Genomic DNA, 27,926 nt, shown 5'->3' on the forward strand with positions numbered 1-27,926 from the left:
CCTCAAGGAGAACAGGATAGTAGCAGAGATGGGAGATGCTCACATACAGGGGATTGAGCAAATCAGTGAATATGTTAAGGATAATGAAAGCTGGATTTCTCAGAAAAGGTAGTTACAAGTACAGAAAGGGGGAAAACTAGAATAAACACATGGTTTTCAATAGATAAATTTAAATATATCCATACATGGACACATATATATATATATATATACACTGTATGTATGCATTCTCATACATTCCCTGGCTCTGTCTACTGAGATAACTTGAAAACAATGATGCCCCCAAAGCAATGAATACACCTGTTCCCTGGATTTTGGCTTCTAAGTACCATTTTCCACTAAAAGGAACCAGGGATCCTTAGAGAAATGGCTGATTACAAGGCTGGGGCAGAAAAAGTTTTAGATGAGCCTAGAATATTTTGTACCAGAAAGCAAGCAAGTTCTCGAAGCTTGAGGACAAGAAGGACACAAAAGCCTGTTTCCACATTTGATCATCAAATTAGCAGCTGATTAATTTGACAGTAACAGAGTATAACCCAGTGACTAACGTAGGATAGTAACAGATTGTAGCCTGTTTAATAACAGAGGAAACCATAAGTCCATACGGGTATCCATCAATAAGTGAGTAACTTGAAAGTTTGATGAGGAACAGGATATTTACATAGTTTTAAAGCATCTCCCCACAAAATATTAACTTAGAAAGGAGAAAAGAGTAAGTTTACAATGGAGAAGTTTGGCAGACACCACCTTCATCAAGTGATCAAGGTGGATATCATCAGTAATGGGATCAATAAAATGCAATGTGACAAACAAAACATCCCTGACGTGATAGTCCTGTCAAAGTTGCATAACCTGAATCCAACCACGAGGAACCATCAGACAAAGCCAAACCGAGGGACGGTCTACAAGATAACTCGCCTGTAATCTTCAAAAATGTCCAGCTCGTGAAAGGGAAGGCACTGTGTGCCAAACTGAATGGGATGAAAATGAAACATGTGATTCTGAACTGGATCCCCTGGGAGGGTTGGGACAATCGGTGAAGTCTGAGGTCTGCAGTACAAAAACGACAATGTTAATTTCCTGATTTTGGGGGTTGCGCTGTGGTTATACAGGAGGGTGTCCTTGTTTGGAGGAAATACACACTAAAGCATTTGGGGGGTGACAGGACATCATGTCAATGTACAGTGGTTTAGAGGGAAAAGTGTTTCATTCTATCTTTATGCCTTTCAGTAATTTTGTGATTGTTAAAAAAATGTTATCATGAGAAAAAAATCAGCCTGGCTGGATCTGGCCCCTGTAACAAATTACAAACTCAAAATTTTTATGCGTGTGGTAGAGCAATGGAGGGGCGGCAGGTGGTATTAGTTTAGAATTAGTTTATTCAGGTCCAAAGAATGAGAAATGTCATAAATGTTAGGGGGGAAAAAAAGACATGTCACATGTCACTTTCACACGTGAAAGTGAAGGAAGGAAGGAATACGACTTGGAACAACCACTAGAAACACAAATACATATTCTGCTCTTTATTAAATAATTTTTAAAAAGCATCTATTAGGTCAGTAATCGGGAAATTCAACTCATTATTTTCTTTTGTACGTGTTTTTGTAATGAAGTGTCCTGGTAAAAACATTGTCTACCAGGTCAACTCTTGTGATTTAGCAAGACAATTAGAAGAAAATGGAAACTTTGGGTCTGCCTTGAACTAGCACTTGTGTCTTGGGGCATCAATCTTGGGACCTTCATGCTTATCTGTCTCACTCATTGTTTTGCATGACTTCTCCCAGACAGGGAATGGGCTGGTTACAGCTTCTTAAGGTGCATCTTGAAAGTAAGCTCCTAGGATTAGAGACCTTCTTTGGGTCCTTTTCATCCCGAAGTTCTTTATTTGGAAACCAGAAAGAAAGACAAAAAAATATTTTTTTAAAAGTAGTTCCACTAGAGCCCAGCATCTAATATCTCCTGTTCCCTTTACGGTAAGATGTTAGCTGGTCACACTGACCCTGATCCCAAAGTTCAGTAGAATCCTCCTGCTCTGAAGTAGTGTCAGGCATCACAGGTTCTTTCTCTTCTTTTTCTTTTTTTCTTTTAACTACAAAGCTTTATGTCCATGGGTTAGTCCTCATTTGTTGCTCTGAGTCGGGGGCAGATTACACTTGGAGGACACCGTCTTGCATTGCACGCAAAGTACTTTTTTTTTCATGTGATGGTAATTACATGATGGCTCCTTCCCACAGGCTGCTCCACTGAGGTGATGATGAGGCTGCCCTGAAATCCTGTTTTCTGTTGCAAGGAGCACTACACGATGCTCTCTGGTATATGCGTGAGCTCTCCTTTTAATTTTGAAGGTTGTGCCTTTTCCTTCGTCTTTGTTTTTGCCTCTGAGTACAACTGTGTGATGTAGTTCATGCAGCTCTTAGAGCGGGAAGCTGAAAGAAAAACGTGGCGAACACGAACATTTAGTTTGAACAACATTGCACCCATTTATTTGAAACACGTGGATTGCACGTGGTGTTTGTAGGTCCGAATGTTAATGGGTTAAAAAAAATCGAACCTGAAATTCACTGATGTGTATATATGGTCTTGAACGCCCTGTTATAGTCTAATTTTTAAAATGTCTTCTTATGTAAACTATGTGCTCATAAACCTGAAATAAAATATATAGACATCTCTGCTATCAAATAACGTATGTATTGCTGGACAAAAAAATACATTGCCTTTAGCATAATTTCATACTGAAAGTAAGAGGGCTTATGGGAAAAAGAAGATTGGGGCGACCCACTGAAAGCCCATGCAACTCTGTACACAGAGCCTGGAAACAGCTCCAGAAGGTACCTTTTAAGTGAGCAAAAACAATAGAGTTGAAATGCTGGATTTGAGGGTGCTGAGGGAAGGAGGGTGGAAGTGGGGGTCAGAGCCCAGGAGAAAGTGCAACTTCCCACAGCTGTGGCAACCCATCCCCCCAGGGAGTCGGGGGTGGGGCAGACCTTTCTGGGGAGGCAGTCCTGAGTGCAGATGCTCCTTTTGTTTTTTTAATTGTTTTTAAAATTTTATTGAAGTATAGTTGATTTACAATGTTGTGTTCATTTCTTCTGTATAGATACTCATTTTAAACTTTCTTAAAGGTGAATTACAAGGGCTTCTGCTTGTTCAGCAGCTGAGCTGAGGGCTTTTCTTTTCCTGCTAAAGGTTATAATTCTGCTCCCACTGTTCTGTACCCCTTGCCTGGGAGCATCGGCGTAGGAAACAACCCCAGTTACACGTTATACTGACGTCATTCTCCCCCTGCCAGTCGTGGGAGGAGACGGATGTTATAGAAACACGCGTGGTACTACAACAGCCTGTATGCAACTGACACACATTTTCCCCTCCCACACCCAGGTCTCGCACAGACCTCTCACTTGTGCCCCTCTTCCTGCTACTACAGCTAGTCTTTCTTTCCGTTTCACACCCTGCTAGGTCAAAACCAAAAACAAAGCCAGAGGTGTTGTAAAAGAAATGCTTCTTACAAAGCCTCAATAAAACCAGTAGGAACTAGTGGCAAAGCTCACTGCATCTTCTTGCAACTTTTGGCGGGTAGAATAAGTTAATTTGCATGGAGGAAACAATGGTTGGAAGGTGTAAGATTCTTGCTTTGCTGTATTCCTAGCTTCTTTCTACTGGATCTTTGTCAAGAGTACACACACACACACACAGAGTCTCCTTTTAGACTCTTCTTTTCATATTTTGCTTGAAGAATTGCAATGAAGTCATCCAAAAGACCTGGATCATTTCTGCTTGAATTAGTTAAGCGTTATATTCATTTATTCAATACAAATTTATCCAGCACTCCATCTGTGCCAAGCCCCATGCTAGGATCTGGGGGTACACATAGAGTAGATCCAGTTGGTCACCACCTGGAGGTGTACTGTGGTAGCTAAATTAACACACCACACATGACAGTCTGGCGTGGGAAGAGTTTCACTGTAAAGGTGTATATAGGATACTGTGGCACACAGGAGGGTTCTACCTCTGTGTGACAGCGAGGACTCAGGGATGGCTTCCGAAAGGAGCATACCTCCAGCTACCCGAACTTAACCGCTACTTTTTGTTTTTTAAGATGTATCTCCTCAAGTTCTACAAGACGATTTATGCGATCTGCTTTTTCTTGTGCTAAAAATCAAACTTTGATTTTTATTCTCCTCATTAAAGGCAACAAGTTAACCTCATTTTTCAAATCTCAGGTCACATGGTTGACTTACTTTGGCTGTTTTTCTCTTGGGATGATGTTTCTTCGTTATTTGACCTCGATCTGTAACTTTCTAGAGTGTGCTCTGAAATTTCATTTTCTGCAGGAAGAGAAAACTGTTATTGATTTCTGGTGCACAGAGCATCATCTATATTCAGAAATGTACGTTTTGAGTAAGAGCAGACCTGTTTTTATACCATAGTGGGCTTATCACTCCCTCCCCCATACCTCATGTCCTCATTCGTTCAACAAATCGTTTTTTATTCTCTACTATGATTCCTGCAGGCACTGTGCCAGGCAGTATAAGAGCTGCGGAAGTCAAATGACCCCAGATTAGAATCAAGTACTGTCTTTTGGGAAGAAACAATTCCAGTAGCCCTTAAAGAGGCATGGGGGTGAAGTATCAATGGGAGATTTTGAAACGATAGTATGGCATTTGCCTATCGTGCAGATACAGCTGGAAAGCCAGACCCTGTGTTTAGGTATATTTATGATGAAAATGTTAGTGCATCTGAATATCTCGAGACATTGATATTAAACTAGGAGAAGTGGTACTTTTAAGAGGGTCATAGCCATTCAGAGATGTAGTATTTTGCCATGGGACATCATGATTTCTCTGTTACTGGAGGTATTCAAGCCGTATGTGGCTAAATCGGCAGTGTCCAAGATCACCAGAATGCAAGTCACGCGTGTAATTCAAAATTTTCTAGTGGCCCTGCTCAAAAAGTAAAAAGAAGCAGGTGAAATGAATATGTTTTATTTAACTAGTAGATTCAATATAGTGTTATTAGACGTATTGTGTGTGTGTGTACTGAGCCTTCAAAGTTGGGTGTGTGTTCTGTCCTTACAGCACCTCTCAAGAGCCACAGTTCATACGCTGACTAGCCATGTTGTGGCTACAGTGTTGAACAGCCCAGGTCTAAACAACCGCTCAGAATTAAAGAGGGGATTTAATCCCGGCACACATTTAGGGAATGAGTACAGCAGATGGTTACTCTGGGTAACTTCTAAGGTCCCTTCTGTTTCTGATATGTGTTGAGTCTGCATTTTAGTAGATATCTTCCATGCTAGCTAAATAATTTTGTTTTTGTTTCCAATGAAATAAACTTTTAAATCAGAATGCTTAGGGAAAATTACTAACGTATGGTTGACGGAGGCTGAGTGCATTCCTACAGAGTAAGAATGGGACCCAAAACAGTCTATTATATTCAACCTTTTTTTTTTTTAAACTTTTTTAATTTTTTTTTTTTTTAATTTATTTATTTATTTATGGCTGTGTTGGGTCTTCGTTTCTGCGCGAGGGCTTTCTCTAGTTGTGGCAAGCGGGGGCTACCCTTCATCACGGTGCGCGGGCCTCTCACCATCGCGGCCTCTCCCGCTGCGGAGCACAGGCTCCAGACGCACAGCCTCAGCAATCGCGGCTCACGGGCCCAGCTGCTCCGCGGCACGCGGGATCCTCCCAGACCAGGGCCCGAACCCGTGTCCCCCGCATTGGCAGGCAGACTCTCAACCACCGCGCCACCAGGGAAGCCCTATATTCAACCTTTGATTGACCATTCCTAGAATAGGAGCTCCCTAAGAGCAGGGACTCGGTCTGTCTTGTTGGCAGATGTGTCCCCAGTGCCTGGAAGAGTGCCTGGTACACAGCAGGTGTTCAATGAATGCTTATTGAATGAATGAATGAATGAATGAATATGCTATTTGGTATCTTTTTGTGAGTAGAAGACTCCACAGTTTAATGCCAATTCCTGGAGCTACTCTAGTTTCTCTTGGTCGTGCACTCCTTAACTATAGTTACTGGAGAATCACATCCTGTGTTTACTGCAAAACAAACAGTTGCTTATTTGAATGACAACACTCATCAAATAGATAGTACAGCATTGAATGGAAAAGCTTTAATTGACAGAATTTCCCTTTGGGCTGGCCAATTGTTTGAGCATCTTGTAGCCTCCGTCAGGTTCTCTGCCCACTCACCTTTTTTCCATATGACGTGTGCTTTCCGAAGCTTCATGATGAAGAGCTGGACGATGATGAAGAGAATGAAAATGAGGAAGGACACGAGGGTCAGCAACAGGATGCCGCTCTTCTTCCTCGTCAGTCCCGCAAACTGGTGATTCGCTTCTAGAAGGAAAATGAAAGGATTTTAGACAGTTCGAGGGTTTTTTTTTTTTTTTTTTTTTGTCACTGAGGAATATACACAATATTTGCAAAATATAGTAGAGGCTAATACACAGCTGAGAGGAAGAGACGACAGAGAGCTTTACCCTGAAAGTAAAGAGATTCATGTCATTTATTCTCTGAAAACAAGCAAACAGGGATACAAACAGACAAAGCAATTGCGTGGGATGATTTGAAAAAGGTTTTAAAGTTACATAGATATCCAGCTAGTTATTTTTCATTTCTAGCGGAAACATGTGAGCATATTAAATTATAGTCAGGGGATACAAATTAGATGTAAGGAATGAATTTTTAGCAAAGTGTAGTTAAAGTAGCAAGAGAGATTGTTAAGGAGTTTGTGAGACTATGCAAACAAAATGAAATTTCATTGATCTTGGCTAGGTTAAATGTGGTCGCCATGAAGGCATCTGGAGATGAACCCGATGAGCTCTTAAAGATCCTTCTAGAATTCTGATTCTATGGGCTCTAATTTTGCTAAATGTCATTCACGGTCCCTGTCATCTCAACCAACAAGCCATTGAGGAGTGTCAGCCACGTGTAGAACATTGTGCTTAGAGTTGCGTAAGGCACAATCCCTATGTTTTCGGGAGAGTTGTGTATATATGCAAACAAACAAGTTAATAGAAATAAACAGAATTAAGATATCTGTGCCAAATTCTAGACCCACGTGTGTTAATATAATAATGGGTTCAGGGATTCTGAGGCAGGAGTGGTGCCTGAGTTGGTCAGGAAAGTGTTCAGTGAGGATATTGGGCTTGAAGGAGGGGTAAGGAGAGGAGTGAAGTGGACTTTTCCTTTCATCAGGGCAGTTAGGGTAAACAAGGGCAGGGCAATCAAAGTGGGATGAAGTTTTCAGAGAAAAATGTGTATTCTGGTCAGGACCTTCTAGAGACAGGACTGCAGAGGTAGGTGGTAGAGAGCACCTTAGGGAGGGTTGACGGCTCACGTTCCGTGCTGTGGACCGTGAGCCATAGCAGTTTTCTGAACATACGTGTGATGAGTGCAAAGGGATGTTTTGATAGTAGGTGCTGAAAATGCACAGCAAGGGGAGAAACTAAAGTTACAATACTTCCAGCAGGACACGATGAGGGTCTGCCTCGGGGAGGTGGCAGTGATAGTGGACAAAATACCTAAAAGAGAAGACTCCAAAGTCCTTGGGAACCTATTGATTTTATGTGTGTGTGTGTGTGTGTGTCCACACACACACACACACACACAAGAGGGAAGGATGTCACCAAGGTTTGGGGCCTATGTGATGCTTTGGACAAGCTGATTTTGTGGGAAAAAGTGCTGTTCAGTTTTTAGACATGTTGAGTTTGAGGAGATGACAGAAAATTCAGCCAGAGATACGTGGGAAATGGAATGAAACAGGGACTAATGCTCTGGAGAATGTTCTGGAAATGCAGGTATGGAAATCTTCTGCCTGGTGGCAACAGAAACAATCTTGGGAATGGGAAAACTCTTTAAGCATTAAGGCAATAACCAAGGATGGAGAAGTAAAATCAAATCTACATAGAAGAAGTCAGAGGAGGAAGGGACATGAGCTAACGGACATGAGAAGGAGTGGTTAGCAAAAGTAACAGGACCAGGCAGAGTATGTCAAGGAAGCCAGGGAGACAACTCAGTAAAGGGACAGGGAGTGACTGACCAATAGAAAGGTCAAAAATAATGAGGACTGAAAAAGGCTATTGGATGTATTGATTAAGAGGTTAAAACATCAAGTGTTTATGCTAAATAAATAAGTGATGGGAACACTTACCAGTGGCCAAGTGAGAGACTTGAGTGGTTTGTTCTTCCTCTTCCTTGTCAATCTCTGATGTACTAGAATCTTCCATCACTGCAACTAAGGTGAAAGTAAGACATGATATATACATATGACCATGTATGTACTGTGTAGTGTGTATATATGCACAGAGCCATCCCAAAGCAGCTTTGGAAACCAAATTAAGTGATCCTCATTAAAAAAACAACAACGAGGTCATTAGTTCATACTGACTTCTTCCAAAAATAGTTGCAAATGGTCAGGATCAGTTTGCCTTTTTTTAAGGTAAATGTTTATTGAACACTACTCTGTGCCAGGCCTTAAACTGACCATTTGGTATATATTACTTCCCACTACAGCTCTGAGCAAACAGAGGTTTTGAGGAGTTAAGTAAATTGTCTAAAGTCCTACAGCAAATAAGTGGCAGAGCCAATACTGAGACTCAGAACCCCAAATTTCAACCAGTATTTTATACTTCCTTCCTGAATCAGGCCTATCAGTTGAGACAGTTTTAGGGTGCTTCGGGATAGCAACTGAACACTGAAGAATGGCATCCCAAGCCTGATGGATAGAAAACCCATAGCCCGAAATGCACAAAGCAATGATTTTTATGTTGAAAATCAGCTCAGTTGTCATTCAAACCTATGCTTACTTCCCCCTTAGAAGTGGGATGTACTATGATGATTTTTGCTAGGTAAGAGAAATTATAAAAATGAGATCTTTTTTTCCGATTTTGTTGTTTATCTTTCCTTTTCTTTTTTTTTTTTCCTCTGCCGTCTCCTGGTTTTTAGCCCATTGCACAGCGCCACGATGTGGACCCCAAGGGGAATGAAACCACCCCTTCTATTGAAAATGGGTATTATTAACAGTAATAAAATTGTAGAAATTGAAAGCTGAAAGGAATTTTAGAAGCCATATTTCTTAAATCTTATATATGAAAAAGCAGAGGAGGAAATTGAGTTATTCAGTAGTGGTGTAAACCAATTTAAAGACAACAAGATTCTAAACACGTTTTAAAATATTGGATTATTAAAGCAAGTGAGGTGGCAGCTCCACTTCATAATCTTTTCCGTTTCCATCGCCCTGCAGAAAAAGTGTGTGTGTATGTGTGGTACATATGTACTTATCAGTGTTTAAAGGACCTAAACATTTACTTTTCAGAATTATTCACGATAAACATTTTAAAAATGTGATCTCATACTCAGAACTATGAACATGATAGTGATATGAAAGCACTTCTCCCACCGCATGACATTTTTATAGAGACACTATTTGAAACAGAAAGAGGACATATAGGAATTTATGCCTTTCTGGATGAGGCTTGTCTTGCTCAAAGCACCATGACAACGGCATGCATGCATTCATTCATTCATCCATTCATTCATTCACACTGCATTTTGTGAGTATCTGCTATTGCCAGATACTATGCTAGGTAAAATACAAAGATAAGTTAAATATATGATCATTGCCCAGAGCTAACCATCTAGTGCTTTACTGCCTAAAAAAGCTGGTATTATAATCCAGTTTTTCTAAATTCTTCTCCCTTTATAGTTCAATCCTGTCATCAAAAACTATCTGAGTTCTTGACAACCAAGTAAGCGATGAGCCTTCAAGGGTGATTTTGTTATTCAGTGACAACACCGAAACTCCAGATTCTGCTTTTTGCTTTTTGTTGTTACCACGTCTTTATTTTGTGTTTGGTCTGTTCTAGATGGAAAACAAGTCTCCTATAAATGAATTCAGCATTGCCTTTTACCACAGAGGAATTCAAATGTCACAGTTGTGTGTGTGTGTGTGTGTGTGTGTGTGTGAGAGAGAGAGAGAGAGAGAGAGAGAGAGAGAGAGCGAGAACTTACAAGGTGTTAGTTACCCTGAAGCCCATCCCACTAACTGATAGGGTGCTTCCCCAGGTCACCATAAAGCTGGAGTCAGTTGCAAGGGGTCCTATATGGTCTTATTACAAATTAAAAGAAAAAAATGTTCTTAAAACTTAGAATTGGAAAAGTGACCTTCCCAAAGAGGCATGATTTTTTTTTTTTAAGTTTTAATATTTTTTTCAATACTTACCGGTACTAGTGGACTGCTGAGGGTCTTGAGAGGATGGAGAGCTTGTCTCCAGGGCAGCTGAAGCTGTCTCTTGATCAGTAACTAGGAAAGGGGAAAAACAAAATTCTGCAACTACAGAGAGCAATTTTACCCACATTGTGCTCAGTACAATAGGTTGGAGAATGTATTTGGCTGCTCTTTAGTAAGCACTGAGGTTCTGCAGCAGCCTCAGAATTATGTGCAGCAGAATTCTGCAGCTCTTGCTCTGGTGTTTGAATCTGTGTCCTGCTGATTGTCCATCTGCTAAGCTGCCTGGCTTAGAAGTGCAGCAGGCTGGACCTCCGTGGAGTGGTGCATTCGGCAGTGGTGGGCAAAGACTATTCGCCGCCTTTATCTGTATCCATCTACCTATCAGTCCCTCTGTCTGTCTGTCTGTCAATCCAATCACACATCTACCTGCTTATTTATTAGGTGGTTTTGGAGTCAGACTGGGTTGAATTCCAGTGCTGCTCCTTGCCTGCTGCTGAGTGAGTTTGGACAAGATTCCTAATCTCTCAGATGCTCAGTTTTCTCTTACCTGTAAAATGGAGATACTAACACATTTACCTCTTGGAGTTTTTTGGTGAGAATAAATGATTTCATTTGTATAACATGTTTAGCACAACACCTGGCTATTTATTAAACACAGTGCTTACTAAATGCTATTGTATGATATAAAACAATGTTTAGGAATGTTTCCAGAGGTTCAGCTTAGCATAGATTTGACCAGTCAATGAACAGGCCTGTAACCACGGAGCTTATAAAAATGGTGCCTATGAATTTACAAATATTGATACTGATATGTAATATCTTTATGGAATCTACAAGTGTTTCTCAGCCCTTTTATTTAATCAAAGAACTTTCTGTGGTTTTGAAAATTATTTTCTTAATCAAACATTAAAATTTTTTGAAAACTATAAAAATGCCTGAATCACGTGCCAAGGGCTCTGAGAAAAGAAGAACCACTTAGGAAACACTAGAGAAATAGTAATATAGATGATAAGCTCTGCGGCCACAAGGAAGCCAGAGAAAACTGAAGAAAGAGTAGAGCTGCTGGCAATGTAAAGCAGGAAAAGCTTCAAGGCAAGTCAAATAGAAGTGCTGGAAGCAAATTATAAGACGAGCATAATATGGCAACTACTGGGGACGCGTAGAATAAAATTTGTCAATCATGACTAAGATTTAGAATAATGTATACTATGTGAATTCAGATAACCATATAGTTATGTACAAAACAGGTTATATATATTATATGCACTATATATACTATACACATTGTATATATTGTGTCTATGCCATAGTGTATATATACAACTGTGCATATATGTACAATAGTCTGTGTATGTGTACGCATACACACATATATATATATACACACATACACACACACTGGAGTTTGTATTTACTTTGATTTATCCTCTATTTAGCAAAACTGCTAAATAGATTCATTTACACTGAATGTTGTTTTGATTAAGTGGATACTGGTACATGATGATTTATCTCCCTAGTTGGTGAGAATGTTATAGACCTCTGCTATCCAATATGGTATCCACTAGCTATACTGATTATTTAAATTTAAATTAATAACAAGTAATATTAAAAATTTACTTCCTCAGTTGCACTAGCCACATTTCAAGTTAGAGTTTTGGAAAACCTGTATCCACCACTGTGACCTTGACAGGTTCCAAATATTTAGGCTTCTGATGAGATTAGTGATGATATTAATGATGTGATTTTGTTACTGAAATGTGCCAACATTTGAAAGATTTGTATCAATCAATGAATCAATATTCTCCAAATGACCAAGGCATGATGTGCCTGGATCATTTAAAGAGCAAATTTGTTCAATGGATTTTAATGTAACAGGAGTATGAAAAGTTCATTGACGTGGTTCTGGAGTCCACAGAGCAGCTAACCTTTAAGAAACTACCTCTTGTCAAGTTTTAGTGTAGCGTTGAAGAAGAGTATCCACAATTATCTGAAAAGGCTATTCAAATACTCTTCCCTTCTCCAACTTTGTGTGAGGCCTAATATTTTTATATAGTTTAAGCAAAACAACATATTGCAAGAGCTTGAATGCAGAAGTTATGAGAACCTATTTCTATTAAACCAGATAGTAAAAAGATTTTTAAAATGTAAAACAATGCCATTTTTCTATTTTTTGGCATTGCAAAATATAGTGTTTTTCCATAAAAATATGCCATTTCTCTTTATTTGAAGTAGGTTAATTATTTTAAAAATAAATAAGTAAACATTGTTCCTACCAGGCAGAGTGTGGAGATGAGAGGGTCAGAATCCTTATTGTAAATATGTTCCTGGGCATCCTCAGCTAGCAAACTTTTACTGATCGGATTTCTAGCATCTGTTGGTCAATGTAGGAGCTAGTCAAAGAGAAGAATTCATAGACAGTTGGAAGCACCAACAGGTGATCCTGGTGTTGTTCTGTGAACACTTACTGGGGATCTGGCAGTGGTGCTAAATAATCGACAATCAGATCATAAATAAAAGTCAAGTTTTAGCCTGATATTATTATTGTTAGAAACATTTTATGGCTATGATTTTTAGTCCTATAGAACTATGGCCATCAAGGAGGAGAAACTGTGATTTCCCCTTCAGCGGTAATTTTTGTAGATGGCTTGAACAATTGCTGACAAGTAAAAATATATATTTTTGATATTGTTGGTTCTTTTATTTAAAATCCGAAAGTCTTTCAGAAGCATTTAGATAAATAAAGCCTCATTTTCTCTTTGGCGACCCTCCCACATTCCCCACGTGCTCCCTTCCACCGACGGGGGTGGAGGCTGGGGACCGGAATGAATGACAAAGAGGAAGGAGGGACTTCCCTGGTGGTCCAGTGGTTAAGACTTCGCCTTCCAATGCAGGGGGTGCAGGTTCAATCCCTGGTCCGGGAGCTAAGATCCCACATGCCTCACAGCCAAAAAACCAAAACATAAAACAGAAGCAATATTGTAACAAATTCAATGAAGACTAAAAATGGTCCGCATTAAAAAAAAAAAAAATCTTAAAAAAAAAAAAAAGCAAAGAGGAAGGAATATTTGCGTCAGGTTACAGTACAGCCCGGTCTGTGGGCCCTTGAGTCTTGTAAACCCAGCTTCCTCAAGACCTGCTTTTGGTTTGATGAGAAAGTGAACGGCGGCGAGCTTGGGGTAGTGAGCAGGAAGCTGTTGGCCACAGCACCAGCACCCACAGGGCAGCGTGACAGTTTTCCCACAGAGAGGTTCTCGTTAACAAGTGCTTCTCCTCATTGGTTAGTTCATTTGATAAAGAGCTTTTTCAACAAAATGCACTGTCACCCAACAGCTTCCTCCTTCACTAGTGTGAGTGGATTCTTATCCTCCAGGAATCTCTTTTCTCACTGAGAAGAACTTTTATAAAGTAATGAAGGTCAGACTCTTATTAATGATAGATGTGTGATTCATGCTTCTTTTCTTTTTTTTAAAGATTTTTTTGATGTGGACCATTTTTAAAGTCTTTACTGAATTTGCTTCTGTTTTATGTTTTGGTTTTTTGGCCGCGAGGCATGTGGGATTTCAGCTCCCCGACCAGGAATCAAGCCCGTATCCCCTGCATTGGAAGGCGAAGTTTTAACCACGGGACCGCCAGGGAAGTTCCCATGCTGCTTCTTATAGGACACTTCTTGGCTCAAAAAGTTTTATATAGTTTTGAAATTACTTTTTAAACTTTTGGTGAAGGAATCAGAGAAGAGAGATTCTGAAAATGGAGGCAACTCCTCTTCACATTTAATGTTTGATGTTTTTTTTCTTTTAGTTTTCATTATTTTTATTTTTTGGTGTTCTGCTCAGAATATTAACATGGGTAAACTAAAATCTCCAAAACGGTTGTAACAAAATAAATCTAAAGCATGATCATGACTTAATGTGACTACATGAGTGTTATATTAACATAAAATGATATTGACAAGTTTAGATTTATTTCAGTTAATATTGTCTCCTTTTGAGTTAAGTACAGAGAGGTAGTATTCTTCACATGATCTCTCCAAACACATGACTGCAATAAAACTATTTAAGGTCAAGTTATGCCAGCTGTCATGATCAAAAAGCGACCATGACACTGTTTGCATATGGCACTCTGCTAGGCTTTCTGCACAACGGGGGTTCCTCTCAGTGTTAGAACAGTTGCAACCCTGTTGGCTAGCAGGAGACATTTCAATCATTAAAGGAATTTGCTATTAAAGAAAGCCTTGTTGACCGTGAGCTCACTCTGAAGGGCTCTTCCTAATCCATTTAATTTTGTTTGATAGTGTAATATTAAGGTAAATTTAAAATAATTAAAGACAGTCATTGGTGGTTCTTACCCAAATCTTCAAACCGGAAAGGTGCTACCAGTTTTCTTCCTTGCAGGCCTTTGTGTCGGATAATGCAGCTCGCTGTTGAGTTTTGGCCATATGTGTGAACTCTGAGTGTGCTGGTGCTATTACACTTCTTCCCATCAGTTTCATATTCATGGTGGGTTTCACCTATGGAGCAATTTAAAGAGGCATGTGAGATTGTGGCTGTTTAATGCTGTTGGACGTGTTTGGGTCTCTCAGAGACCAATGGCCTTGACATCTTGGCAAACCTGTTAGACTTCTAAACTCACTCTAACTTCCCCCAGCTGCCTGGGACATGCTTGGCCCTAGTCCCAAAGAGAAGCAGATGAACAAGAGGGGATAAGTCTCTATAAACCCTGCACTACTGGAAAAAAAAAAAAAATCCAAAGCTTATCATGTTTACACAGGAAAGATAGCCTAATGTTGTGAAACACAAAGGCCCAAGACCTTACTCAAGTTGAATGAATAAGGCAAATTAAAGGAGAGGTCCAGAATTGGCACTGGACTGAATCTATGGTTACATAAAATCAGATGGAATGTCTGTTGAAATGTAAACAAACTAGAAATAGTTCCCAAGCACCACAGTTTGTTTTCCTGCTTCAGTTAAAAGGCTCAAAGCTTAGATTCTTTGTTACCAAAATATTTTTGTCTGTCGTGGGCAGTATGACATAGTACTCCATGGTATAAGCAAGTTCATATATATTCCAATTACATATATTATGTTAAATGTATATTTTTAAAATAACTTTATTTATTTTTGGCTGCGTTGGGTCTTCGTTGCTGCGCGCGGGCTTTCTCCAGTTGCGGCGAGCGGGGGCTGCTCTTGGTTACAGTGCGTGGGCTTCTCAATGCGGTGGCTTCTCTTGTTGCGGAGCATGGGCTCTAGGGCGTGCGGGCTTCCGCAGTTGTGGCTCGCGGGCTCTAGAGCGCAGGCTCAGTAGTTGTGGCGCACGGGCTTAGTTGCTCCGCGGCACGTGGGATCTTCCCGGGCCAGGGCTCGAACCCATGTCCCCAGCTTTGGCAGGTGGATATTCTTAACCACTGCGCCACCAGGGAAGTCCCTGTTAAACGTTTTTTTAATTTTATGCCTGCTACAAAGTTTATGCTCAGAGGTAATAGCTATATTGTACCTTTTATTTTATGAAATGTTATGAAGCCATAATAAATATTCCATTTTAGTTTTCTACCTTGTTTTAAACAAAAACATGTAACCATGTAACCATGGCATGGTATTGATTGGTTAGTAAGGATAATTTGTCTTCAAACAACTGATGAAATACTGAATGGTGTTTTCTGGCCCCTTCTGCCACCAGAGGGTGCCAGAACATTGAAAAATTCCTTCGGCATATAAATAGGAAGGAAAACAAAGGAGGAAAGAGAACCACTTCTTCCCTTACCTTGGAGCTCCATGTCATCCCCTAAGAGCCAGGTTATCCGTGGAGGGGGCTTACTTCTCACAGTGGAGCATTGCAGTATGACATGTTCTTCTCCATTTTGCATGCTAACGGAAACTTCCAAGGTTGGCGTGACAGGAGTTGCTAGAAGAAAATTGATTTTTCTTTGCTTAATTAGCTGGTCTCTATATATCAGCAAAGCACAGAGCCTAATAATCTGCAGGGATCATTGTAGGGGGTGGTCTAAATAATGGGCGTATTTTTTTACTTGACCTTTCTCAGAATATAGTTAAAGGGCTTTTAGGTACTTGTAAAGCTACTCTGGCTGTAATCAGAATGTTTGTCGCCCAGTGTGTGATTAGTCTCTAGAAATTCCCAGGCAGACTTTGTTAACAGTAATTATTAAATGTTATATATGAATGTATTTGGCTGGTAGAACACTAAGTGAGGAATAGAGGCTTGAATTCTAGTCCTGTCTCTGTCACCAGCTATTGTAAGCACTTGGGTAAATCCCACAACTTCTTGGTATATCAGTTTCCTTGTCTGTGACATGAAGGAGCTGGTTTATGAGTTGGCTGTTTCAGGTCTAAACTTTCATGAGTCTAGGACTCACCTCAACGTAAGTTACCTCTGTCCCCTCCTAACATCAAAGATGCATTTCTCTTATAAAGGGCCCACTGGCCCTTTTTCTTTCTACTCCTGTCTTGGAAATCCTTTTCAGTTAGGCTTACTTCTTCCTCTTCCCTATTCTACCTCACACTGTGGTCCAGAACTGCACTCTTTCATGTTTATTTACTCATCCATCTGCCATTGAGACATTATGAGGTCGGTTCCAAGTATGCACTAGATGCCTTAGATGCTGGCAATGCAAATAAGGAAAAGACAAGGCCCTCCAAGGAGCTACAGTCTGGTGATAGACTCAGCCCCTAAACTGTTAATTGAAAGACCAAGTGTTAAGTGCAATGACAGCGGTAGGCATGGGGTGTTATGAGAGCTCAGCAGGGCACACAGTCAGTCTGAGCCAGAGTGGTATTTGGGGTGGCCAGTAAGATGGGGAGAAGGTGGTCCCTAAGCTGAGTCACATTGGTTCTCAAAACCCCTAGGGAGCCACTGTCCCTGGAGACTTAGTCACCATGCCTTTACTTTATGGCAGGTACCACACTCTAATAATGCAAGAAGAGAAGTCTAAGAAATTCTTTGTCTGATATGTGGATTTATGTTATTTAGAGAGCAATAAAAAGCAATGTTTTTAATTGATCTGTTCTGCCACGAAAAGCAAAAGGGTAAAGATAGTAAGACTTACACTGAACACAGCTGACCATCTGCAGAGCTGAGCAAGTTCCAACCGATCGATCGGGAGCTGTGCCTTCCTATCCGTGCCTCCCAACCCCACACCCACCCACCCGCCCGCAACAGAAGAGAGGAACTTGTTTTGTAGAGGATGTGAGCTGATTGTCCAGTGCAGTTACATCTGAATTCATGCCATCTTAGGATGTGCTGTTAGAAGTTTCTGCTTGATGTCCGTATGTGTTTTGCGCCTTCCTAAACTAGTGTGCAAACGCCTTGTGGGCAGAGATTGTGCCTTTGATTCTCTGCAGCCTAGCACAACGCCTGACACAGAGTCGCGGCTCATCCAGTACTAGTTTTCTTTCCTTTTAGTTCCCTGCAGAGAAAATTTAGTTGATGCCAAAGACAAATTTCACAAATTCACATTTTAGTCTGGGGCTTGCCACCCAAGATGCTGTTTTCCTTTCAACAAAAGATGGCAAAGGTGCCCAGGAAATGCCTTGCTCTAGGCAACACGTTTTAACTAAAATATTAAGTTTTAAAATGGTGTATCACATTCCTAAGTATATTGTTCCCAGGCTGGGTTTACTGGCATTCGGGCACCTACCTAACACGATCACTTTCACTTCCTTTGTTCTCACGGAGGTGCCGTAATGCAGACACTTGTACACGCCTTCATCTTGCTGTGTTACATTCAGCACCCTGATGGCGAGCTGATTGGAGGAGTAATGAAGAAGCTGGTATTTGGAATTTTTTAAAGCTGTACAAGAGGGGAAAAGAGCTATTATGAGGAGAGATATCAGATGAATGCAGACTCGCAGTGGATTGATTACTCACAGAAATAGCTTTTGATTTTCACACTTTAAAGGAACAAATGTCCCATCTTCAACTGAGCTGCTTTCCAAATTCTGGTGTTACCAGCTGGAGGCCTTGAATAGTTCGAAGTTAGTTTAGGAAATGAAATATTTTGATTCTAGGATCTGTGAAATAAGCAATTTGCTTTATTTATGCTTGTAGGAAATTAAGAGCCCTATGCTGGCAAAGGGTTCAGGTTGCAGGAGGATGTTAAATATTTTTTTTTTTACATTATGGAAAATGCCCCACTAGGATTTACGTCTTTGAAATCTGATTCATTTGTGATTGTCTTGTCACAGTGTATGTGCTGAATGGAAAATAAATGCACTGATATTCATTGCTCCAGCTAGGTGCTTGTTATTTTTAATTTTTAAAAGTTCATTATTATTTGAAGTTTCCCAAAGATGACGACTTAGTCCTTCCAAATGTTTAAGGAATGGCCAAACAAACAAACAAACAAACCCCAACATAAAATCCCCCACAGCTCCAGAAAGTTCTAGCCAATAGCAAGTGTTCCTTTTGATTCTATCTTGACCTGGGATTTCCATCTCAGGTCAAAGGTCGTTTAGCAAATCAGAGGCTCCTTAAATGAGTGGTTTTATTTTTTCTAATGTTAAGATTTATAATGTGAACAAGCCTAAAATAGTTAAATTGTGAATGGCTGACCAAGGAAGGTTGTTTCTCATCTGGAATAATTGTTGTGTGTCCTGGGACACTGATGTTACCTGAGGTGGAATTCAGGTGTTCTCAATCTCAGCACTACGGACATTTGAGTCCATAATTCTTTGTTGGGAGGGGAGACTACACTGTGCATTATGAGATGTTTAGCAGCATCCCTACTCACTAGAGTCCGGATCCCCTTGCCTCTCCCCGGTTATAACAACCAAAGCTATCTCCAGACATTGCCAAATGTCCCCCAGAGGGCAAAAAGTACCCTTGGTCGAGAACCATCAAGCTAGATCAAGGCATCCTGTTGCAGAAATTTGAGAACGTCCATCTTCTCCCAGTTTACCCAAAACAAAGCAACAGAAAGCATTATTTAACAGAATTCTCTCTACGTAAATTTTCCTCTCAGAACTTTTAACAATTAATATCTACTTAGTCTATCAGAATCTAGTTGATTTAGCTTAAAATAATATAGTTATTTTACATTGAACCTGTCAATATTTAATAACATTTTCAAAGCACATCAAATTTTTTTAGAGGCTCTGCTTGTATAAAGCAGAATGAAATTTGCTGTGTTGGAGACTTTTCCAAACATTTGACAGTTAGGAGTATTAAATGGAGATATAAAATGGTCTCATAAAGGGGAGGGTTTCATAAAATCCTGCCCAAAGAGATGAACTAAATAGACGTTTAAAAATCCTTTCCCACAAGAAAAAAAAAAATGTAACATGAGGTGACAGATCGTAGCTAAACTTATTGTGGCATCATTTTCCAATGTATACATATATCAAATTATTATGTTGTACACATTAAACTAATACAATGTTGTATGTCGATTATATCTTAATAAAATTGGGGAAAAAAAGAGTCCTCTTCCATCTCAGGCAACTAGGACTCAATGTGTATTTCTGAGAGAGGAAGATTGCCCTCCTTTTCAAAGTAATATGTCCTGTCAATTCCTATCGCCTAGTGATCTAAAGGTTCTGTTAAGACCAACAAGAGAAGGGGAGCCATCTGGAAGAGGCTTTGAGATGCGGCTTTGGATTGCTCAGATGGAAAACAAAGTAGCTGGCTCCAGATGTGGGGTGATGTGTTGGCTGCCTGAGGACCAAAGGCCCCCCGGTCTGTCAGTCTGCTACCCGTCTGTCATCGTGCTGTTGGTGGTTTTCATGGTCGCTGAGAGTCAAAAAGTGACATGGGGGTGAGGTGGAATGATGGAAACGTACTTTGTCATTTGAGCCCCCTTTACCAACCGTTTTGGTGGGGTTTCCATTTCAGACTTCCTGTCAAAAAAAGCATCCGCGTGTGAAATAACAGGCTTCTGGGTGCTATTTACATGCCACAGTGGGTGGAACCAAGCCCACCGTTTGGGTGACTCATGCGTGCTTTCTGTCCCACCAACCTGTCTGTCTGGAAAATCCCTCAGGTTGAGGTCTGGCAGTGATTTACTTTTCCTTCACTTACCGGGATGCTCACTGAAGAAAATGGTGAAGCCCGATGGGGCCAGCCACTGCAGGGAGGTGGTCTCCGCCTGAGAAATGACACACTTTAGAGTGAGTGTCTGCCCTTCCTCCACGGTGACGGTTTCCGTGTGGCTGGTCCGAAAGGCCTCTGCAGAGGAAGAGAATTGGGGACAGTCACGCTGGCACGGGCCACACCACTCCCGAGCTGAGGCAGGGGTTTAGACTCAACGCAACCTCATTCATCATTTGGTCATTTACTACACATTTCTTAGAGAAACAAAACGTAAGTCAACATCAAAAAACGCGAGGAAGGGAGGGAACGCGGTGTGCAGGGGCAGTAAAGACGTCTCTCGAAAGAGGTCTGAATGAAAGGGTGGGTTTTGATGGGAAGAAAGTTGAACATCTATTAGGCATTTGCCCTGCCATATGCCGGGAATTGTGTCTTCCATGTTACCAATATTTAACGTAACTTTCAAACTAACCCTCTAGAGGAAGAATTATTTTGCTCACTTGACGATGAGGGAGTAGAGGCTCAAGGTCATAGAGGTCCTGGGGCTGGCATCTGTGCCCACGTGTGCAGGCTGGCAAGCCCATGCTCACGTAACTAGGTCAGACTACCTAAGTGATGAGATCCCGGAAAACTCAGCCTTTCTGGACTCTGTTTATAAAACAGGCGACTTGTGTCTTCAAGTACAAATTGGGGGTCTTGGATTCTAGGAAAGAATGTTACTTCCCATCGGGCTCTTGGGAATTACGGAGCTGCCCATCACGGTGAGTAGGTACGCCCCACCCGCAGAAGAGCTTCTCCACCGGAGGGAAGATGTTCTCAGATCTCTTCCGATTTAATATTCCACAGCAGCGCTTTCCCCAGGCAAACGTGGGAGTCTTATTTCCCCAAATCACAAACCCCAGAGAATGAGAAACAATTGGTTCTAAGCAGCTACAAAGTTATCCTCTCAAAAAAGAAACTGATAGAAAAATAAATTGGCTTTATTGCCGATTTGGCACATTTATTGCCCTTTGTTATTTCTTCAAGTTTTAAATTAAAAAAAATTTTTTTTTCCTGAGGACGAGACAATTCTTGTCAGTGAAAGTACCAAACACTTCCATAAACAGAAGAATACCGTGGGGTTATAAAATATGAACAGCAAATGCAATGAGTTTTACTGCATCACCTTAAACCTTAAAAAAAAAAAGAAATAAAAAAAGAGAAGCAAGAAGGGAGTTTATTTCCTTGAGATAAATTTCAAATATTAGGAAAAGCGCTTTGGAGAGCTCTGGGAATTAATTGGTGCAGACTTTTTAGTTTGTTCCATTCCTAGGTCATTAATTTCAACCTAGCCTCCGGCAATAAGAACCCAGAATTACTGTATTGTATTCATATTGACTTTCATGGGAAAACAGTTTGAGTCCTAATGGAAAAACACTCATATCATCAGCCAATACTATGATGAACAACAAGGAATCAATAAAGAGAGATTATTTTCAAAAAAGCATTGAGTCATAGGCCAGAATTCTGCTTAGGCAGGTCATTTGGAAATATTCTCATCTATAAAATCAACCTATAATCGAGTAATAAGGCTAATATTAGTAGAGATGCTTTGAAATGACAATGGAATTTCTTCCAAGGTTAAGCAACTTTTGAACCAAGAATTTGAATCTAGACCTAACTTGCATTGCTTCGTTCCATTATGATTCCTGCTTTACTTTCTAGTTCTCGTGCATTATCTTGCTTCCCACAAACAGATTGAAGTTTCAAGAGGGCAATAACTATGTTTTCTATTTCTCTAAAATTCATTCCTTACAGAAACTATCACACTCTGAGCTTGGAAAGTAATGGTTTAATGCCAGCTTTCATGATGACACTCTAATGCAGGCACTGGATAGATATCTATGCTCTCCTATTGTTAGTAAGAATACTGAGAGGCAGGAGGGAAGTTACTGCATAAATAAATGATAGAATAAAAACTTGTGTTAAGCAACATCTCCTGATGTCATCCTTCGGGCCAGAAATGGACACTTAGAACTTTTGCCAATGTTCTTACCTTTGGTAAAATGATTGTCTAGACAGGAAGCCCACATTCGGGGAGAAGGGAGTGGCGAGATTTGTCTGCTGCCTGTTTATGAATAAATGTTTCCCATTTTAAAGGTGTATATCATCATTGTCTTTTTCTTGGGATGCATGCTTATGAATTAAATAATGTCATTTGATTCTCACAGTGTCTTAAAAATTGTACTAAAAGGTAGTATGGCTTTTTAGCATATGCTAAAGAATTTTATCTCCCAAGATGAGTGTTTGCTCTTGCTTTTGAGAATTCAGGATCAGCTGCTGACCACAAGAATAGGTGTCTGAGTTCCAGATGGAAACGGCTGTGTTTGAGGCATAGAATACTAGTCGTTTCCTCTACTCTTGGCTCCTAGCCTTGCTTCTGGCTTTATAAGCCGACTTATCTTGCAGTGCTGTCATGTAGACCCTGTGTTTGATTCAGAGACAGGAAATCATTGTAGAAAGGAAGACTAGCCCAATGAGAAGTCACTGAGCCACACTGCTTCAGTGGTAGTGCTTAAAAATATTGTCTAATGTGTCTAAGTCACGTCAAAGGGTAGAAGAGGAGCACAGTGGGTACCTAAGTTTTGATGGCACGTCTTCTAAGAAAAAAGTTCCCCATGATCCTCTTGTTGCCATTGAAAACTACAGTGGAATTCGTCTTTAAAATCTTTTTTCACCTAAGTTTAGAGTCAAACTTTCACCTTCTTTGTCAGAGGGATGGGGTGAGGGGTATCTTCTTTGCTCACCACTTCCTCCCCTACAGGTTCTAAAGACATGTATATCCTTATTCACCCTTAGGCTTTCTAGTGTAGACCCTGAGTGCCCTGTGCCTACTTGCTAGTTCTCCCTGTCTGGGCTTCAGACTTCTCACCCACAAACGAGCCCGACGTGACTCCCAAATGCTGGACATACAGAGCTTGACAATGAATCGCTGTGATGTCTCTCCTGGAAGGTCACCACTCACTGCTGGTACGTCATGTTTACTGAGTGGATTATTGACTGCTGGGCTTGGGCGTTATCTCCATGACTGGGTTTATCCATCCATGCACAGCCATGTGTTACGAGGCCGCTAGTTAAGTCTGAAGCTATAGATTGTGACTGTGTGACTGGTTTATACATGGAAAGGGATCCTGTGACCTTCACCATCATCTCCAACCCCCACCGCGTGAACCAGTTGTCCTATGAGTGGAATGGCTTCGTGCCAAAGTACGCGCGACTGACCTTTCAGCTGAAGGGCAAGCAACAGCCACAGCTACCTACCAAAGCGCCCGTAGATAAAACCTGTGCAGCTCCTAAGAGTCCTTGGTTTTTTCGAAGGTTTGGGGAGTTGCAGTGTGTCCACCCTACTCTAGGTCATCACGGTAGGCTGAAGAAAGAGTAAGATATTCTTTCTTTTTCTTAGTAGCCCAATTATTGCATGCAATAACTTTTAAAACTCCAGAAGAGAGCCAGTCTGTCCTGCAGGGACCCCGCATTCAACACGTCCAGTTGGAATGCATCATTTGTACTGTCCCTTGTGCTCCACACACACCAAGCACAGACACACCACCTGCTCCGCTCTGGTAGTTCCCTGTAGCCACCAGTGTCATCCCAAGCCACTGCAGGCCAGGTATCTGAAAGGCACCCCAGCCTCTTCCCTCTCCAGAACATCTCTTTAATCAATTCATTCCTCTTTTTTTCACTACTATCACCACCTCCATTGTTTCTTTCTTGGACCATTGCAATAACCTCCTTCTAGCCTCCACTCCCTCTAATTCATCATCCTCGTCTGCTTCAGAATCACAGTTAAAAGGTATAAATTGGATCGTTTGATTCCTTTATTAGAATATTTGCTATGGCTCCCACTGCCTGTAAGAGTCAGGCCAAAATTCCAGATAACTTGACTCCCATCTTTTCCTCCAGTCTCGTTTGCTGATACTCCCTTCCAGATGCTCCATGCAAATGGCTACTTGCTGTTTCCAGAAAGTTCCAGGCTCAAGAAGATACTTTGCCTTTGTCCATGCTGTTCTCAGCCTAGAACGCCTTTCTTAGCTCCTTCAAGGCTCAAGTCAAATTACACCACTTTTGTCAAAGCTACCCAACCAGCCTTTAGCCTCTCCCTCCCCTCAGCAAGCTCCTCTCTCCTCCAGATCCCCAAAGGCTTCGAATAAACCTCCCTTACAGCACTTCACACATTACTTTTTTGGTTACAAGTATGTCTCTGTGGGTAGATTACAGGCTCCTCGTACAAAAGTTGTTTGCTAGTCATTCCTTTTATATTCCCAGGGCCTAACACAACGTAACATTTTAAGTATTTTTTCGATCAATGGCTAATCATGAGTAAATGTATATACTCAGTAATAAATATTTTAATAGGATGCTCATTTTGTTATGTTAAATAATAAAGATGGGCTAGGTTAAAACCAGAGACACACAGTGAGTTAATTCCCAAACCAGAGCTGTATTTGCTTGGCTCTTATGAGGTTAGCAGGCAAAATATGCTTCGATTCAGATCATTACAAAAAGGCATTATTATTATTCTTTAGATAGATTTGATAGAGAAAATTACGAGTGTGAAAATGAATCAGACTTTCTCAAAATCAAATTATTTCCAGTATAGCTTTAAAGAATCTGTCTCAACAACATTTCAGTAAATGGATGACTCTTTCCTGGTCAAAGGAAGTATCAGGAGGACCCTACTCAATTTGCAGCTGTTTTTTGTTTCCTGCATCCTACTCTCCACTAAACAACCAGAATAGAGGGTGCAAATTGGTGGATTTTCATCATCTACAATATAGGTAAATGGGAAGAATTTGAAAAATTCTCCATTCTTACTGTGTTTTACCCACCCTAGGGGCTGCCAGTAGGAGCCTTGATAAGAGGGCAGGCTCCAAGATTATGGGACTTTTTTTTTTTTTTTGGTCTATAAGTTTTTGGCACCCATAGAAGTTGTGCAGTGGAAGAAGGTGTAGTGATCTTCCCGTAACTCAATTAGCTAAAAGCAGCTGGCAATTTATGTTGCCCAAACTGCTGATTTGCTGCCCTTTTGCTGGTAAGAAAGCAACATGGTCAGCTCCTTTCCTGTTTGGGACTCTGATGGGCGTAAGTAAGCTTAGGATAGAGTGGGCAATTGGTTCCCAAATACCACTGAGCCTAGATGCCCTCTGGCTGGCCCTTTGGATGAGGTCTCAGTTTGGGATTTTTCAAGAATGAATCTTCCAAGTTGTGTAAATTGTAGCTTTCAAATTTTTGATCCACATTAAGAAACACATTTTCTATCACAACCCAATACACACACACTCACTGAAAACTTTCATGAGACAATACTTTTACTATGTGCTTTGCTGATATTTACATTGTCATTTACTAGCTGTGAAAACTTGGGCAGGTTTTCTAATTTCTTGTAACCTCAATTTTATCATATGTAAATTAGGGCTATGAATACCTCCCTCAGTATTTTTGCTAGGATAAATGAAATAACATATAGTACCCAGCACTGTGCCCGATACAATAAATATACTTCTCCCCTTTCTTTATAAATAGTATTTGAATAAGTTATATCCTGAAAGTCTTATCTTAGGTTTACCTTAGGATATGATTATTGCAGTTTTTTATTTAAAACCTTATTTCTGTGAGGTATTTTTATAAGGGAATAACTCGAGTCCTGAAAAAGTGAGCGTCAGTTAAAGGCTTTAAACTTGGGAATAGTTGAAAGCATTCTAATTTTAGCCATCTAAAGGTACTTTTTCTGAAGGTATTAGCTCTTCTTCAAGACACTTATTGAAGAAACTATTATTTATTACAAAAATTGAATCTTTATTAAGTGCCTCACGATGCAGGGACCAAAAAAGAGGGCACTAATTGAAGTGTATAAGATAGGAAATTGAAGTACTATGTAAAGTAGGACATCTAGTTTTTAAAAATACTGTTCTTCAGATGCAGTTCTGTGGTGAATGAAGATTTAGAAGGACAGCTGCTTTACTTAGAACACAACAATACATTCAGTTTTGGAAACAAACATTCAACAAGCAAGCAACACTGTATATGTGTAATTTCCTTTGCAAGAAAATGATACAAGTTGCAATCAGAGATTCAGGAACAATACAGCCTGCCCCCACTTTTGGGTAGGAATAATTTGACCTGCGCTAAAAAGGTAACTGTGTCTTTCTTTAATGTTCAAAACACTACATTAGAATTAAGCATCGGGGGCTTCCCTGGTGGCGCAGTGGTTGAGAATCTGCCTGCCAACGCATGGGACACGGGTTCGAGACCTGGTCTGGGAGGATCCCACATGCCGCGGAGCGGCTGGGCCCGTGAGCCACAATTACTGAGCCTGCGCGTCTGGAGCCTGTGCTCGGCAACAGAGAGGCCGCAGCAGTGAGAGGCCCGTGCACTGCGATGAAGAGTGGCCCCCGCTTGCCACAACTAGAGAAAGCCCTCGCACAGAAACGAAGACCCAACACAGCCATTAATAAATAAATAAATAAATAAAATTTAAAAAAAAAAGAATTAAGCATCAAAAAATCACATTTGAAAATTATAATGAAATGTAAAGTATAACTGACTCAAAAAATAAGCACAAAGTTTTCACTGGGATCATCATGATCTGAACGAATTAAGAGTTATATCGCACTTTGCCACTTTCAAAGTACTTTCACATTTGAAATTTGATGCTTATAACAATCTAGTTTGGTAGATCAAACATTGTTATCATCTTCATTTCGAGATGTGGAAACTGTTTCAGAGAAATTAAATTATTTGGCTAAGGCTTATACGACAAGGAAGTTTTAAAAAATCCCAAACAGATGCCCTTTCCACTGGTATACCCTTAAAAGACAGAACCAATAAGCTTGTTAACACTTTGCCATAACACAGATTCCACAGAGACACACACTACAATGACCCTTTCTAGACCCTGTAGCCACTGAACAAGAGATTCAATAAATCCAGTAACATCCCTCAGATGTGTGATTTCGGCGTGGCGTGGAAAGTGGCAGGTTTACCTGAGCTGCTTCTGTAGTCGGTCCTCCGTGAGAGCAGTTGACTGGTAGATAGATGTGCTCGAACATTAGGTCAACTGAACATCAAAAAACATGAGCTCGAAGTCCTTACCTTGTAAGGGAAACCAAGCCAGCAAGCTGCAAAGCCTCCACCACATACTGTGCTGTGCTGCTGCCACACTTTGTCAGCTTCCTCTGGACTCTGAAACAAACAGAGCAGACTGGTTTCTTTTGAAAGGGGGAGGCAGTGGCTCTGTGACCTCATGTGTCTCACCTCCTCCATCAGCTCTGGAAGCCCCCTCTTAGTTAGCTGCCCCCAAAATACCTCCTGGTGGAACATTTAGGGGACCACATGTGTCACCTCGATTGTGGAGAGGGGTGAGTGATGTGTTGGTGGCACAAATCTTTCTACCGCACGTGGGTAGTCCTGGTAAGTCGACTAGTTGCAGGGCTTTTGGGGAGAGGAGGGAGTGCAAGAGATATTAAAATGTTCCTGTGTAGTGACGTCACCTTGTTTTCACTTTTCTAGTTTATTAAACAATTAAAATTAGGCAAGTTTTGCTGAACCCTTGTGAATATATTTCTAACTCTGGAAACTATTTCTAGTGGTTATCAGGGGGCAGAGTTCACG

General features: G+C 40.7%; 1 protein-coding gene across 1 annotated transcript; it reads right to left on the reverse strand.

Moving 5' to 3' along the window:
• Positions 1–1,555: 1,555 nt before the first annotated feature.
• On the reverse strand, positions 1,556–27,453 carry CRTAM (cytotoxic and regulatory T cell molecule). Its single transcript, XM_036861534.1, has 10 exons — positions 27,408–27,453; positions 20,268–20,414; positions 17,890–18,042; positions 15,999–16,139; positions 14,587–14,748; positions 10,233–10,313; positions 8,163–8,246; positions 6,200–6,346; positions 4,239–4,325; positions 1,556–2,426 (listed from the first exon to the last, which is right to left on the reverse strand). Exons 1-10 carry the CDS (start codon positions 27,451–27,453, stop codon positions 2,296–2,298), a joined length of 1,179 nt encoding a protein of 392 aa, XP_036717429.1. The 3' UTR covers positions 1,556–2,295.
• Between the last annotated feature and the right edge of the window lie 473 nt (positions 27,454–27,926).

This window comes from Balaenoptera musculus, chromosome 8 (assembly GCF_009873245.2).
Source record: "Balaenoptera musculus isolate JJ_BM4_2016_0621 chromosome 8, mBalMus1.pri.v3, whole genome shotgun sequence".
In the NCBI taxonomy this organism is placed as follows: Eukaryota; Metazoa; Chordata; class Mammalia; order Artiodactyla; family Balaenopteridae; genus Balaenoptera; species Balaenoptera musculus.

Excerpts from the sequence above, each read along its gene's own strand:
- CRTAM (XM_036861534.1), bottom strand. The coding sequence starts at position 27,453 with ATGTGGTGGAGGCTTTGCAGCTTGCTGGCTTGGTTTCCCTTACAAG. Across the intron at positions 20,415-27,407 it reads GGCTTGGTTTCCCTTACAAG|AGGCCTTTCGGACCAGCCAC; the intron begins GTAAGGACTTCG and ends CTTCCTCTGCAG. Across the intron at positions 6,347-8,162 it reads AGTCTCTCACTTGGCCACTG|AAGCGAATCACCAGTTTGCG; the intron begins GTAAGTGTTCCC and ends TTTTCCTTCTAG.